The sequence below is a fragment of the Sesamum indicum genome, linkage group LG6, assembly GCF_026168435.1.
Source record: "Sesamum indicum cultivar Baizhima isolate 11 linkage group LG6, ASM2616843v1, whole genome shotgun sequence".
Classification (NCBI taxonomy): domain Eukaryota; kingdom Viridiplantae; phylum Streptophyta; class Magnoliopsida; order Lamiales; family Pedaliaceae; genus Sesamum; species Sesamum indicum.
In genome coordinates, this window is record NC_142662.1 from 6,082,463 (window position 1) to 6,096,269 (window position 13,807).

The 13,807-nt window shown below is 38.1% G+C and overlaps 3 protein-coding genes across 5 annotated transcripts; 2 read left to right on the plus strand and 1 right to left on the minus strand.

The window, feature by feature from the left end:
• Positions 1-1,100: 1,100 nt before the first annotated feature.
• Positions 1,101-6,204, plus strand: ENP (Phototropic-responsive NPH3 family protein). 3 transcript variants are annotated; one of them, XM_011083667.3, is made up of 4 exons: positions 1,101-2,037; positions 3,179-3,248; positions 3,985-5,163; positions 5,429-6,204. In XM_011083667.3, the coding sequence occupies exons 1-4, from the start codon at positions 1,976-1,978 to the stop codon at positions 5,969-5,971; spliced, it is 1,854 nt and encodes a 617-aa protein (XP_011081969.1). In that variant the 5' UTR covers positions 1,101-1,975; the 3' UTR covers positions 5,972-6,204. The 3 variants fall into 3 exon arrangements, with proteins under 3 accessions (XP_011081969.1, XP_020550548.1, XP_088737789.1); XM_088881663.1 differs by lacking the exon at positions 1,101-2,037 and adding an exon at positions 2,044-2,277; XM_020694889.2 differs by lacking the exon at positions 3,179-3,248 and having other exon boundaries at positions 1,103-2,037.
• Positions 6,205-7,083: 879 nt separating this feature from the next.
• LOC105164861 (uncharacterized) lies at positions 7,084-11,111 on the plus strand. Its single transcript, XM_011083666.3, has 7 exons — positions 7,084-7,343; positions 7,751-7,955; positions 8,672-8,873; positions 9,396-9,589; positions 9,855-10,008; positions 10,082-10,246; positions 10,461-11,111. The coding sequence occupies exons 1-7, from the start codon at positions 7,160-7,162 to the stop codon at positions 10,917-10,919; spliced, it is 1,563 nt and encodes a 520-aa protein (XP_011081968.1). The 5' UTR covers positions 7,084-7,159; the 3' UTR covers positions 10,920-11,111.
• A 758-nt stretch (positions 11,112-11,869) lies between these two features.
• On the minus strand, positions 11,870-13,722 carry LOC105165078 (premnaspirodiene oxygenase). The gene is made up of 2 exons (XM_088881946.1): positions 12,752-13,722; positions 11,870-12,635 (listed from the first exon to the last, which is right to left on the minus strand). The coding sequence occupies exons 1-2, from the start codon at positions 13,700-13,702 to the stop codon at positions 11,943-11,945; spliced, it is 1,644 nt and encodes a 547-aa protein (XP_088738072.1). The 5' UTR covers positions 13,703-13,722; the 3' UTR covers positions 11,870-11,942.
• Between the last annotated feature and the right edge of the window lie 85 nt (positions 13,723-13,807).

A 13,807-nucleotide genomic window follows, 5' to 3' on the forward strand; every position in this document is an offset into this window, starting at 1 on the left:
TATATATAGCAGATGTAATTATGTAAATATAAAATAAAATATGCAAAGTAAGGCATAAATTAATAATGGGACATAGAGATAGAGTGGTCCTAATGCAGCCAATGATCGAATTTAGGTCCCCTACCAAATACACAGCATGCAGTCACTACAGGACCATTTAGTTTGAAAATACCTTAGCATATATGAGGATGTCTTGTCCTCTTATCCATACCTTATTTCATGCAGTTTTACCAAATGCCACCTCCCTCCTACACTAATATTTTACCTAATTCTGCAATATTTCCAGCAATTTAATAATGGGCAAACTGGGTATTTTAATATCTCTCTAATGGATGAAGTGGGTAATACTATAAACTTTGGTTCCCAATACATATGAACTCAGTCAAACAGCCTCAGTTTGAAACGAATGATTGAGATTGTATTAGTTTTATGTTTGGCAGTGTTGACTTGTTAGAGAATTTTGCAGTTTGGAAAGATCTAAATAAATGATTTCTTGGGTTGACAAACAATTATTTGGGGCTTTCCATTTTTTTCTTTTTTTTTGATTTTTTAACAACTAGTTGTTCACAATGATATAAAAATCATATGTTAATTTTTTTTAAAATAAGAAAAATTAACTATTATTAATTGAAATAAATCGATTACAATTACAATTATTTATGTCGACGTTAATATCTAACAAAAACTATTACGATAATTATATCATGCTCAATATAGTTATTGTGCAGTAGAAAATATCCCACGCACATGGCGGGGTTCGAATTCATAATCTTTAAAATTATGGGGCCTTTACTTTATCAATTAAATTAAGTCTCATTGTTTGAAGATTTAGTTGTAATTGAATTTTACAAATGAGCAATATTACGAGTATTTTTTCTTCAAAATAAAAGGGAAAAAGAAACAAAGGGGCGTAATTAAGTACAAGTAGGAGGGGTAAAACCGTCCCCAAAGGTTGGCGTGCATTAACGGCATAAAGCTTCAAAAAAGAGTTCCTAGTGATCCCTGTTCCACTCTGTCAACAGTATAATCCACCCACACCACAACCCAGCCCCCCCTCTCCCCCCCTATGTACTCTACTCCCCCTCCACCCCCTACCCCACGCCACCCCACACACGAGCACACTACACGTAGTGTTCTCTCTCCTCTGCTAGAATTCAGAAAAAAGAAGAGCGACAACTTCCTCAGTATATTCAGTCTATTCTCAGTGACACACACAAATACAAATACATAAAGATAAGAAGAGAGCAAAACACATACACATTCATTTAGATATAGGAGAGAGAGAGAGACAGAGAGAGAGAGAGAAAGGCGGGATCTTGAGATTTGCGAGATAAATAAGAGATCTTGGGGAATCAGGAGGAGTAATAGCAAAGGCGGCTGGAATTTAAGGCCCCTCCCTTTAATTGTGGGGTTGGTGGACTATAATCTGTCATATTTATGGCATAACATCACTATATTTCATCACAGTTGATATAATGTAATGGAAAAGCAAAGACAAGACATAAGAAGAAGAAGAAGAAGAAGAAGAATGCGGGTATTGGAATTCTTTCTTCTTGTTTGTTAACTGCTCTCCTGCTGCTTAGCTCGAGTCTCGAGGCGTTTTCTTGAAGTGGGGTGGCTGAGAAAAAGGGGGAAGAAAATTCCTATACTGCCTCTGCCCTGCAGCAGCTGGGATTTTGCTGTTTACTTGCGGGTTTTGTTCTCTTGTGCTTGTATTCCTGTTTTGCGGACGATATCATCCATTCATATATTATTCTGGTTAGAGAGGAACTGAACGGTGATGGGATAAAGTAAAGATTCATGCTTTTGTCCTCTTTAAGCAGCTGAGCATGAGTTCCAGTTTCCCCAGACTTTGTAGTTTCTTGCTTTTTTAGGAGATATATGCGTTTCTCGACAGTGGATTTGAGTGTAGAAAGTACTAAAGAGTGCAGTGTGGGACGTTAGTTGAAGTAAGGTAATTTTCTTGAAGAGAAGGATGAAGTTTATGAAGTTGGGGTCAAAGCCTGATGCTTTTCAAACTGATGGGAGCTGTGTGAGGTAAGTTGTACGTGTGTGATTTTTCCCTTCCTCATCTTTTTAACCCCAACAACTCCATCGCTTTCCCTCCCTATATTCTTAGCTTCTGCTTTCTTGCATAATGCTCTGCCGTAGCTCCACATTTTCATTTCTTGATTTTCAAGAAATGGTTTTTGGTCTATGCTCATAGTTTTAGTTTCTGCCTAAGGTGTTCTCTGTCTCTATCCTTCCATCTGAGGGGAACTTTTCTACGTCTTGCATGTATGTTGTTTCTGTTCCTACATATTGTGTCCTGATTGTAAATAATGATATTTACTCAGCTTGAAGTCAGTTGGGATTCATCTCTTGTAGAACTGATTTTTCCCTAGTCCAGTACTTATAGGACTCATAATGATTACTTTTGCTTAACAGGTTAGTGTTCTAGTGGTGTTCTCTCTTCCTGTAAAGATAAACTTTGAGGCTGGCTATTAAGAGGTGGTCCAGGTGTTCAACCGTGTGATTTTGATAGCTTATGGTCCAACTTTAGCAGAGTTTTATGGGATAGGCCCCAACGTGCTAAAAAAATCAAGAATTGTTTGAGTTCCACAATCTCCTATCATTATATAGTACTTATTCTTCCACCTACCATTGACTAAATCCATATAATTAAGGGACCATTGGAACTGTAAAGCGTATCCCCGTCTTGGACATTAGGTTTCAAATATTAATTTATTTGAGTATAAAAAGAAACTTAAGTGGCTTATATAATTTGATGATTGCCTTTCTCCTTTATTTTTTTTCTGTTTATGTGGTCCCTTATCTGGCTAACGTTTTCTTTCAATTCGTTTACATCACTGTTGAATCCTGGCATGATAACTGGACTGAAGGTTATGCTTCAAAGGGCCATCACAAGCTTCAGGCGGTTTTTGATAACAAAGTTCTGCTAACTTGAACAGTTTCCTCCAAAATCTGATGTTATAAACACTGATATTTCACGATAGTTCTAAGTTCTGCTCAAGTTGGGACCGTAGTAAAATGTAATTCTGGTTGTGGACCACCATTTGTCTTTACTAATGAAGAAGCATAGCTTCAGGGATTCAATCCTAGAGACCCTAGCTTTTAAGATGTATTAACATTTGATCACTTTTAGTTGTTCTCTTGTATAATTTATTGCCTTGTGCAGGTATATATCATCTGAATTGGCAACTGATGTTATCATAAGTGTTGGCGACGTGAAGTTTCATCTTCATAAGGTGACATTTGTTGAGACTAGTGATGAATTGAAACTACTATTTCAAGTTCAGTTAATTTTTTCCCTCAAATGTTCCCTTAAATGTCATGCTTTGAAGGTCTTGGCAATCCATCATAGACTCAGCTTACCTTCAGCTTAAAGAAATGGTTGGCAGATCATTTTGAAGATAGTAAAATTAATCTTAAGCAGCTGAAAGAAAGGTGTTATAAGCTATCAAAGATCCTAACTCAGCTTGAAGGTTGCTGGAATTTCTGTCTGTCTTGTACTGAAACTGGAGTGTTTTTTCTTTTCCCCCTTCCATTTTCCTTTTTAACCCATGCGCACAACCACTCATACATGCGTCCAATAGGTTTTGGACCCAACTTCTCCACAATGATATATTGAGCCCCAAACCACTGGGGTGTGTTCCCTGAGGGACTGTTCTGAAACTGGAGTTGGAATTAGTTTCATTGTTGAAATAGTTAAATTTTGAGAGCATGGGAACTAATGACTTTTTAGCGCTAGTTGTAATGAATGCCCATTGAGTTCAATGCGAGCCTTTGCAGTTTACCTGTGCAGATGAAACTTGGCAAAGATGAGTAGAAAGATAGGATGATACAGCCAACACACATAAACATGAGATATTGCCAGAGAATGATTGCACCATAGCTTAGATTTCACAAGTTTCTACTTGAGTTTTGCTTTTTAATTTGGGTCTGTGTTTATTTGAAAATGTCCTGTTGTGTTTACCTTTGCAGTTTCCTCTCTTGTCCAAGAGCAATAAGTTACAAAAACTTGTTTCAAAGGCCGGTGAGGAAAGCCTTGATGAAATTCTGTTGGTTGATTTCCCTGGCGGACCTAAAGCATTTGAAATATGTGCCAAATTTTGTTATGGTATAACGGTGACACTTAATCCCTACAATGTTGTGGCTGCACGCTGTGCGGCAGAGTATCTTGAGATGACTGAGGATATTGACAGAGGAAACCTCATTTTAAAGATTGAGATATTTCTAAACTCCAGTATATTACGCAACTGGAAAGATTCTATTATCGTTCTACAGACTACCAAGTCTCTTCTTCCATGGTCTGAGAATCTAAAGATAGTAGGTAGATGCGTAGATTCAATTGCATCCAAAACTTCAGTGGATCCTTCACTGATTACCTGGTCTTATACGTACAACAGAAAATTGGCAACATCAGGCCAGATAATTCAGAGTGGAAGAAAATTCCCCGAGAAAAATGAATCTGTGCCTAAGGACTGGTGGGTTGAAGACATATGTGAGTTGGATATTGATCTATACAAGAGAGTTATGGTTGCAATAAAATCGAAAGGTAGAATGGATGGTGGTGTTATTGGGGAGGCTCTTAAGACTTATGCCATGAGATGGTTGCCGGATTCTGTTGATGCATTGGTTTCTGAAGTTCATATCCTTAGGAACAAAGCTCTGGTGGAAACTATAATTTGCTTACTGCCATCAGACAAGAGTATCAGCTGTTCCTGCAGTTTCTTGCTAAAATTACTTAAAGTTGCTATTCTGATAGGAGCTGATGATTCATCAAGGGAAGATCTGATAAGAAGTATCAGTCTGAAGTTGGACGAGGCTTTGGTTAGTGATCTGTTGATACCCGCAAGGTCCCCTCATACTACCATTTACGACATCGAACTCGTTCAGCGCCTTGTGGATCAGTTTGTGGCAAACGAAAAGAGTAACAGGGATTTGAAACTTGTGGACAAGAACAGTAAAAGTGAAGGTGAATTTGTTCTAGGGCATGGATCCTGGTTGCAAGTTGGAAAGATCGTTGATGGTTATCTTGCAGCAATTGCTCATGATCCAAATCTCTCGATCTCCTGTTTCATCAAATTGTCACGGTCAATTCCCGAGTCAGCTAGACCTATTCATGATGGACTATATGGTGCCATTGACATCTATCTGAAGGTACACCTCTTTTTCAGTGTCCGTATGCTCGTTTGGTTCTTATATCGTGTTTTAACTCCTTTAATTTCTGTTTCTTGGGCTCATCCGGACTGAAATTCTGTATCATTATTCTTCCTTTTTACTTCTCAAGGATATTGAGTAATTTTTGCACAGAGGTCTTTGGTCTACCTGCTAAAGCTCCATTAGAATTAGTTCACATCCAAATGTATTATTTTGAGACACAAGTTAAAAAACAAAAAAAAACTGAAAATTCCATGTTTTGCAGGAGCACAAGAATTTAACAAAATCAGAGAGGAAGAGCTTGTGTGGGCTAATGGATGTCAAAAAATTGACCACAGAGGCTTCCATGCATGCGGCGCAAAACGAACAGCTCCCCCTCCGTGTGGTAGTTCAAGTTCTATTTTTTGAGCAGGTGAGGTCAGCAGCTGGTGCCCACGCCCTCAACAACAGCCACAATGCAATGGATCCCCCTAGAAACACTCAAGAAAACTGGGGGAAGTCAGCCCCAGAAAACCGGAAGTCCCTGAGAAAACAAATGGACGAGATGAAGGTAAAAGACGAAGAATTACTCAAAAATGGAAAACTAGCAAAGAGAGGCAGCAAGAACAGAGCATCAGGGGCGCAGTTGCTCCCGTCTCGTTCGAGAAGAATTTTCGACAAGTTGTGGATTGTGGGGAAAGGGCTCGCAAACGGAGAGAACAAGAGCTCGGAGACTTCTGCCAGTTCACAGAGCCCAACTTCCATGATCCAAGGGGAAACGAAGTCCTCTGGTTCATCTTCAAGACAAAGGCGACACTCAATCTCGTAGAGCATCACCATAGCATTTCTATGAGCAAGAAACATTAAGGCATTTAATATAACTGTAAAGTGGTTAGTAGGATGTCCGTCGCAGTAGATTAAGGGTTTGGTCTGCACAGTGAGTCAGTCATTAAAAGTTTTCTGTAGCAGAAAACTGTATCAATTTACTTTCCTGGATATCTTCTCATGTTGTATGAGTCCTTGCATCATTGGTTCAATTCTTACATACCTATTTCTGATTCAGTTGAGAAGGATTTGCATGAAACTCATTGCTATTTCTTGCAATCAGTTGAACCAGCATATGTGTACTTCGCGGACTTGCTGATTGTAGGAGACTTGAGTGCTTCTTACTTGATTCGTTTCTTGAATCTTGTTGCCTGTCAAGTTGCTGATACTTCACTCAGAACTAATTTAGATCTGAGAGGATATTTCTGAAGATACTAACATGATTGAGTTCTAAGATAGTGGTTTTCAAAACGCTACCGTGTTTTTGGATCATTCACAAGAAATCCAACCTTTCATACTTTCAAGTATGAAAATGTAAAATCGTCGCAAGCTTCCGCAACAGCTGAAGAAGACTCTTTCGGTGGATGAAAATTTCGAGTTGAGCAAAACAACCTTTTTCTGATAGATATAGATGTGGAAGTAATTTCATGAAAATGTGTCAAGACCTATCTCCACTATTTTCTTAATTTTCTCTAATCGAGCTTAAACGAATTTTAATTAGATCAAATATGAGTTAAGCTCAATTAATTTGATATTTTTAAATATATCCTTTTATTTTCGTAATAATCGAATCGAGTTTGAATTGAGCTTGAAAGCTTATCAAACAAAAACTTTTATCCTAGTTTAGGTTGTTAAATTTAACAAATCGAATGTATAATAAATTTTTATCAATTGATTTTAATCGAGTATCAAGTAATTTAACTTAATTTCAAACCTAATTAATATCGATAAAGTTAAAACTAAAAATACTTATTTACAGATAGATTAATATATTTATAATTATAGATGATGGTGAAAGAAACATAAAAAAAAGAAAAAGAAAAGAAAATTGTTACGGATATGCCGATGGCTCCAAGAAAAGTCAACTGGAGACGGAGTTAACGTTTTTATTACATTCAAAGATTTCGACTCTTCACACTCCCTCGCTCTCTGTCTACATATATTCTCCAAAACGGCAAGAATCAAGAAAAAGATGAAAACTTGTGCAACCCCTTTACTCCTCACCCTCTATTTTCTCCTAATTTATAATCCCACCAGAGTTGTTCATTCTTCATCTGATGGGAATTATGATGATGGGCAATGCAAAGCATGGCTGGTTCAGTCAATCCCTACTGACATGCCCCACCTCTCTCTCGTTCCTGGTGTACTCTCTACCGGTAACTAGTTCTTCCTCCCTTGTCCGATTTCTTTTTCTGATTCTTGGGGGCTTATTATAATTATTATTTGGAAAGAAGAGATAATACTGGAAAGTTAAGCCTATGAATCTCAAGGAGACTGGGATTCTTGGCTCCTTTAACTTCACCGTTAGTTGAATAAATTATTTGTTTGTTTTCATCAGTGTGAATTGCTTGATATAGCTACGTTTTTCTGGTATTATGCTCATCTTTTAGTTTCTTGGAATTTTGGTTGGAGTTTTTATGTAGAGGCAAAAGAAAAGAAATTTAAACAAATCAGTGAAGCTTTAATTGCATAAAATGCATAGGCAGCCACGGGGATCCCCTGAAAGATCCCTGCTCTCCATCACTGTATGAACATTACTTCTATTTTCATGTGATTGAACCAGCTGATGTTTTACGATGGTTGGCTGGAAATTCTTCACGGAGCCTGGACATAATTGCACAGTACTGGCAGTTGGTAGCGCATCCGAAGGATCCTCGATCAGGGGATTATGGATATACGGAAGATGACATGCGGAGATTTGGTGCTAATCAAGGATTTGAAGTTCATCAAGCATTGGAAAATGCAGCGGACCGCAACATTAGTATAAGGTAGGTAGATGAGTTAACCTGGAGCTTTTTTGGAACAGTACAATATTAGTAACTGCAGATTTCCACTAATGGAATGCACTTGTAACGAAAAGTTCCAAGGAAATGTCACCTGAAACAGTAATTTGTGACCATATAATGAAAATGCAAAGCTCTTGTTCATACTATCTCATGCACTTTAGTGTCTCTTTATTCTTTTATGAGATGCATCAAATTGATGGATAAGTAGAGCTGCAATGAAGCCTTGCTTGTAACTTTTCAAACTAGGCTTGAGCAGGCTCGGATTTCACCGATCTTTAACCCAAGCATGACCCTTTTGAATGCCTAGCTGAGTTCAAATCTCAAGCTCAAATCACGTCGAAATGTGATCACTTTTGCTTGAACATGTATATTCATAACAGTCCCTGACCTTGTTTATCTTGCTTGCTCTCGAATTCTTGAAGATTCACACCAAGTCAGACCTTTTCACCAACCTGACTAACAGTTTAATACAAAAGCTTGTTCTTGATGCTTACATGCCAGATCAGTTGAAACAATTATCAAACTAAATAGTGAAGATACATCAAGCAAAGATTTCATCCTGTTCGTTACGAAATGACTCTGATATTACTAGCTTATCTATTATTTGTATTCTGAATGATAATATATCTTTTATCACCATTTGATACGATTTTAAAACATACAACCCTTCATCACTTTAGAGACTAATTTTAGTTCAGACTTCTACAGCACTCTGGTGTCTATCCTGACTATACTGAAGAACCATCTGCCCTAGCATCGGGAAGGCCAAATGTGAAGAATGTTACTTTACTACTTAAAGACTGGTGGGGATCTGGCATAGTCCATGCCAAGGTGTGGATATCCGATAGCCAAGACGTCTACATTGGATCAGCAAACAATGACTGGAAATCTCTAACTCAGGTACTATAATTATTACTAAAGATCTAAAATCCTTCATCTTTTGAGCACTTTCTCCAGAAGGTGTGACCAAACATGTTCTTTCTTCTATTGGTTTTCAGTGTAGGTTTTATCAGATTTCAAGTACTATAAACTTAGTCTTAGTCTGCATTGTTCTATGAAAAAGGAAAAAGGAACTGCAAATATGTTCTTCTCAATTGCAGTATATATTCTCATGCAGAATCCTGATTTGAGGTCATAGTTGTTTATTGCATAACTCGACTTCCACTATTTCTTCTGCTGAGGGGTTTTTTCATATCTTTCTGTGGTACTACAAGTTTTTCCTAATTCGTTTCCTTTTATGTGCTTCTGCACATGGGGGTGGTAGTGGATACTGGATACTGGATAGGGTCTCCTATTCCAATGATTTAAAATGAACTGTTTGATACCTAGGCTGTGTGTGAATACATTTACTTATCAAGTGTCTATATTATGATATTCTTGATGGGTGTTGGTTCAATCAGTCTCATTGTTCAATGATTTCAGGTGAAGGAAGTCGGCATTTATCTTGTTGGCTGTCCAAGAATTGCAGAGAATGTCGAAATTTACTTTGAAAACTTGTGGAAACTTGCCCATCTTAACTCTTCTAATTATACAGAATCCATCTGGGATCAACAATGGCAGATCGTCCGAAAGGTTCCCTGTTGGTCCCATTTCCTCCACCCAAAAGAGAGGTGCAGGTAAGCAGGATATCAAGAGGATGCGTCTACATGCTTTCTCCCGTAATACCTGCTGTTTCGCTTCTATGAATCTCAAAATCTTGTTCATATTCTTAATCATTCGGTGAATCATTTATCAATAATCTGTAACAGTCATAAAAATATTTAAACATGTTTAGTTTCTTGAGCATTATATGTTCTCTCATTATAATATAAAGTTGTTCCTCTCCTTGTCAAAACAATCTGTTGATTTAGTTGTTTAATTTCCCATGTTATGTCTTGACAGATCGCCGCTTCCTAAATATGTGAAGGTCAAACATGTTACTGGGTATCCCGTGCTTTCAGACCCTGATATTTTTCATGTCTCCATTGAAACTCCAGGACGAAACTATTCAACATCACAGCATCAATCCTGCTATCTGTCCTTTGCTCCACCAGAGGTTTAGCATCTGTCAAAAATGTTCTAGCTAATGTCCAAGTTCTTCGATATGCTGATGCCTTTCTGTGTTGCAGCTGTTGTTTGGGAAGTATCAGACAGATGAACAAGCCTGGGTGGATACAATTAAATCCGTCGGAAACGGAGCAACATTAAGAATAAGTACTATGGATTGGCTTGGTCAATCACAATACACGTCGCAGACAGTCTATTGGTCATCCCTGTCTTCAGCTATATCTGAGGTATATTTCTTAGTGCTTCTTAAATTCTGTTTCTTTTGCAACATATAATCTGAGCTTTCCCATAAATTATTTGAAAACACAGTTTCTTCTATTGTTTTAACTTGCGAACATTAATATAAAAAAGATGCTCATTTATAATGATTTTTGGCTCTCAGGTTTCTCACGTTGCTTTATTGGTTTTATTACAATATCTAGCTAATTTTCTTGGTGGTAGGTTGTGTTTAGCAAGCAGGCGAAGGTGAAGTTACTGGTAGCGTACTGGGCGCATTTTATCAATAACACAGACGTGTACCTAAAATCTCTGCTCTATACCAACAACCTGTGCTCTTCTTCAAAGTACAATAAATGTCATGGAAAAGTTGAGATCAAGTATTATATGGTGCCGGGATTCAATTTAACTGGACCGGCTACTCAAAATGGCACGGCCACTGGAAATATTTATCCAGGCTACACAAGGGTTAACCACGGAAAATATGCTGTTAGTGATGTACGAGCCCATATTGGGACGAGTAACCTAATATGGGACTACTTCTACTCGACTGCAGGAGTCAGCTTTGGGACATATAACTCTGCCATTGTTTCGCAACTTCAAGAAATCTTTGATGCTGATTGGGATTCACCTTACGCAGTGCCCGTTGAACCATTGGAAGATGGTCATGCATTTTCAAGCTGATATTGATTTTGGTGGTTGGAGTGATCTAGGAAGCACTGGGGATTCATACATGGACTTCAATCTATGTCAATTGTTCTCTTCCTTTTCTCTCTCCCAACAACTCAAAATATCCAAAATGGGATTATGAAGACTTAAAGAGGCAATTTTTATCCTTTGCATTTGGTATAATAATATTTAGGGATATTACATTTATGGTCCTTGATTTGTGTCTATTTGCACAATTTGCCCATGCCTTTTGGATTATACATACATAACTAGAAACTTCAATATCAGTTACACAAATTACTCTTAATTTTTCTGAAGACTTATATATACACCTCCAAAGAAAGTCAGTATCACACAAACAATCCTTGTTTTTGACTGTTAGGGATGGTTTTTATAATTATGCATAAGATAGAGATGCTTTGTATAAATAAATCATTAATTTAGGGTGTAAATATAATTATCTTTTATATCTATTCCCCTTTTATTTGAATAATTATATCGACACTTCATCTTGTTGGTATATATATAATTACCCCACACACCATGCATCTTATTGTTACTTCCACAACTTGGATCAAGGTACATTATGGAAGAATACCAGCACATTTGAGGAGTGTGTTTAATTTTCTAATTTTAAAATTATAAATATTAATTGAAATTGACTTTTTAATTATTTAAATATCTATTAAATTATAATAAGTGAAATAAAATGATTGAAAATTTAAAAAGAAACTGATTAGGCGATGGAAAGAAATGAAACCTTAGGCGGGAAATTTGGGATGAGAGATGAGAGTGGAAAAATTTAAACCAAATAAGAGGTTAGTGGAAGAGGAAAAAGGAGAAAAAAAAAAAAAAGCACGAAGAGAGAGATTGAATTAATTTCGTAGGCTTAAATGCATTTAATCCAATTTGGTATTATATTCTTGAATATGGGTAAAACACACCAATTGGACTTTTAGGCTTTATTAATAATATAGATTACAGAAAATGCACAAGACTACAAGCTACATAATACAGGGAATTCTGGAGGGGAATTATTCAAAGTGATGTTGAAACACGCGAGCTTCCAAATGTTTGGAGATCTGTGAGGGTGAGGGTGGGTAAAGATGAATCCGAAGGTTCATTGTACGGGGTGGGCACAACATAAAGCTTGCTCTTTCTTGAAGCAGTGAGTCCAGGATTTTCAATCATGTCTAAATTTTCTGGTTTGACTCCCTCTGGAAGTTTCCAGTTGAAGTTATAGAGAAGTTGAGCTAAAGGTAACTCAATGCTAGCCAGAGCAAATGTTATTCCAGGGCACATTCTCCTTCCAGATCCAAACGGGAGGTACTCAAAGTCACCACCCACAAAGTCCATGGAATTGTTCTCGAATCTTTCGGGTTCAAAGCTTTCGGGGTTAGTCCAATACTTGGGATCCCTCTGCATACCCCAACTGTTCACCAGTACCTTGACGTTTGCGGGTATGGTGTATCCATTGATAGTACATTCCTCCCTAGAGGCCCTAGGGAGAAACGGAACGGAAGGGTGCAATCTAAGTGTTTCCCTTATTACCAGTTTTAGATAGTTCAACTTCCTAACGTTGTCTTCATTGATGGATGTCGTTCGGCTTCCATTGAATACCTGTCTTACTTCAGCTTGCGCCTTGGCCATCACTCCTGGATTTCTCATTAGTTCTGTCATTATCCAATCAATTGCTGTTGCGGATGTCTCAGTTGCGGCAGAAAACACGTCCTGTAATACATACGTACATTAAAACAAATAATCATTTATTAATTAATATCATATAATTGTAACTAATATAACTAATTAGTTATGTTTTTCATCACTGAAGACTGAAGAGTACTCACAAAAAGAATAGCTTTGATATTGTCATTGCCGATTGGGAATTCGAGGTCTCCACTTTCCTTAAGCCTCAGGAAAACATCAACTAAATCTTCATTGCCGAATTCTCCGTTGCCCCTCCTTCCTGCTGACAGATCTAATTTTCCCTGTCCATCTCCACTTTCTCTCGCCAGCTTATCTAAATTCACTTTGTGCTCGTTGATAATATCATCAAGAATCATATCAAGCTTGCGGCCCATCATCACCAATCTCCACTTAGTCCAACTCAGGGCACTAACAATCTTGGACGATGGGAACACATCCGCGATCTCAAACCCGCCCGCCATTTGCATCCCATCCCTCAGTAATTTGATCAATGCATCATTGTCCTTACACACCGTACCAAAAGAAGCTCTGCAGGTGATGGAATTCATCATCCAGAAAATCTTGTCCGTTAAATTGACGGGTTTTCCAGCAGACGCCTGAATAAATTTGACGAGGCTAGAAACCTCGTCGTTTCTGATGGAGCCGAAGGAGCGAACGCTTTTGGAGCTCAGTAGTTCCATAATGCATATCTTGCGCATCTGTCTCCAGTAATCGCCATAAGGGCTGAAACCGATATCTTTGTAATTGTACCCCATGATCTGCATGGCAATGGCTGGGGGCCTGTTAGCAAAGACAGGGTCCTGTTCTTTCAGCACCTTCTTCGCGATTTCAGGTGAAGAAATGATGATCCCGGGGACCTCTCCAAACTTCAAATGCATAATCGGGCCATACTTTTTGGCTAAGTCTCGGAAAGAACGAAAGGGAACTGAACTTATAAGATGAAGGTGTCCAATTATGGGTAGTTCTTGAGGGCCTGGAGGCAGTTTAGCAGAAGAGGGTTTGGAATTTTTCCGTTTCTTGAGGAGGAGGAGGAAGATAACAGGCACAAGGAGAGCAAGAATTGTGAAGTTCCAGGGAAACCCGGAATCCATTTTTCTTGGAACCAGACGAGTTCTCCAGGTTTTGATGTGATTGAGAAGCTTGCCTGCATGGTATTTATAGGGAATTTCCAGGTGAAAAGCCAGAAGTTTAAACCA

Excerpts from the sequence above, each read along its gene's own strand:
- LOC105165078 (XM_088881946.1), bottom strand. The coding sequence starts at position 13,702 with ATGGATTCCGGGTTTCCCTGGAACTTCACAATTCTTGCTCTCCTTGTG. Across the intron at positions 12,636-12,751 it reads ATATCAAAGCTATTCTTTTT|GACGTGTTTTCTGCCGCAAC; the intron begins GTGAGTACTCTT and ends TATGTATTACAG.
- LOC105164861 (XM_011083666.3), top strand. The coding sequence starts at position 7,160 with ATGAAAACTTGTGCAACCCCTTTACTCCTCACCCTCTATTTTCTCCTA. Across the intron at positions 8,874-9,395 it reads ACTGGAAATCTCTAACTCAG|GTGAAGGAAGTCGGCATTTA; the intron begins GTACTATAATTA and ends CAATGATTTCAG. Across the intron at positions 9,590-9,854 it reads CACCCAAAAGAGAGGTGCAG|ATCGCCGCTTCCTAAATATG; the intron begins GTAAGCAGGATA and ends ATGTCTTGACAG.
- ENP (XM_011083667.3), top strand. The coding sequence starts at position 1,976 with ATGAAGTTTATGAAGTTGGGGTCAAAGCCTGATGCTTTTCAAACTGAT. Across the intron at positions 3,249-3,984 it reads TGAAGTTTCATCTTCATAAG|TTTCCTCTCTTGTCCAAGAG; the intron begins GTGACATTTGTT and ends TTACCTTTGCAG. Across the intron at positions 5,164-5,428 it reads CCATTGACATCTATCTGAAG|GAGCACAAGAATTTAACAAA; the intron begins GTACACCTCTTT and ends CATGTTTTGCAG.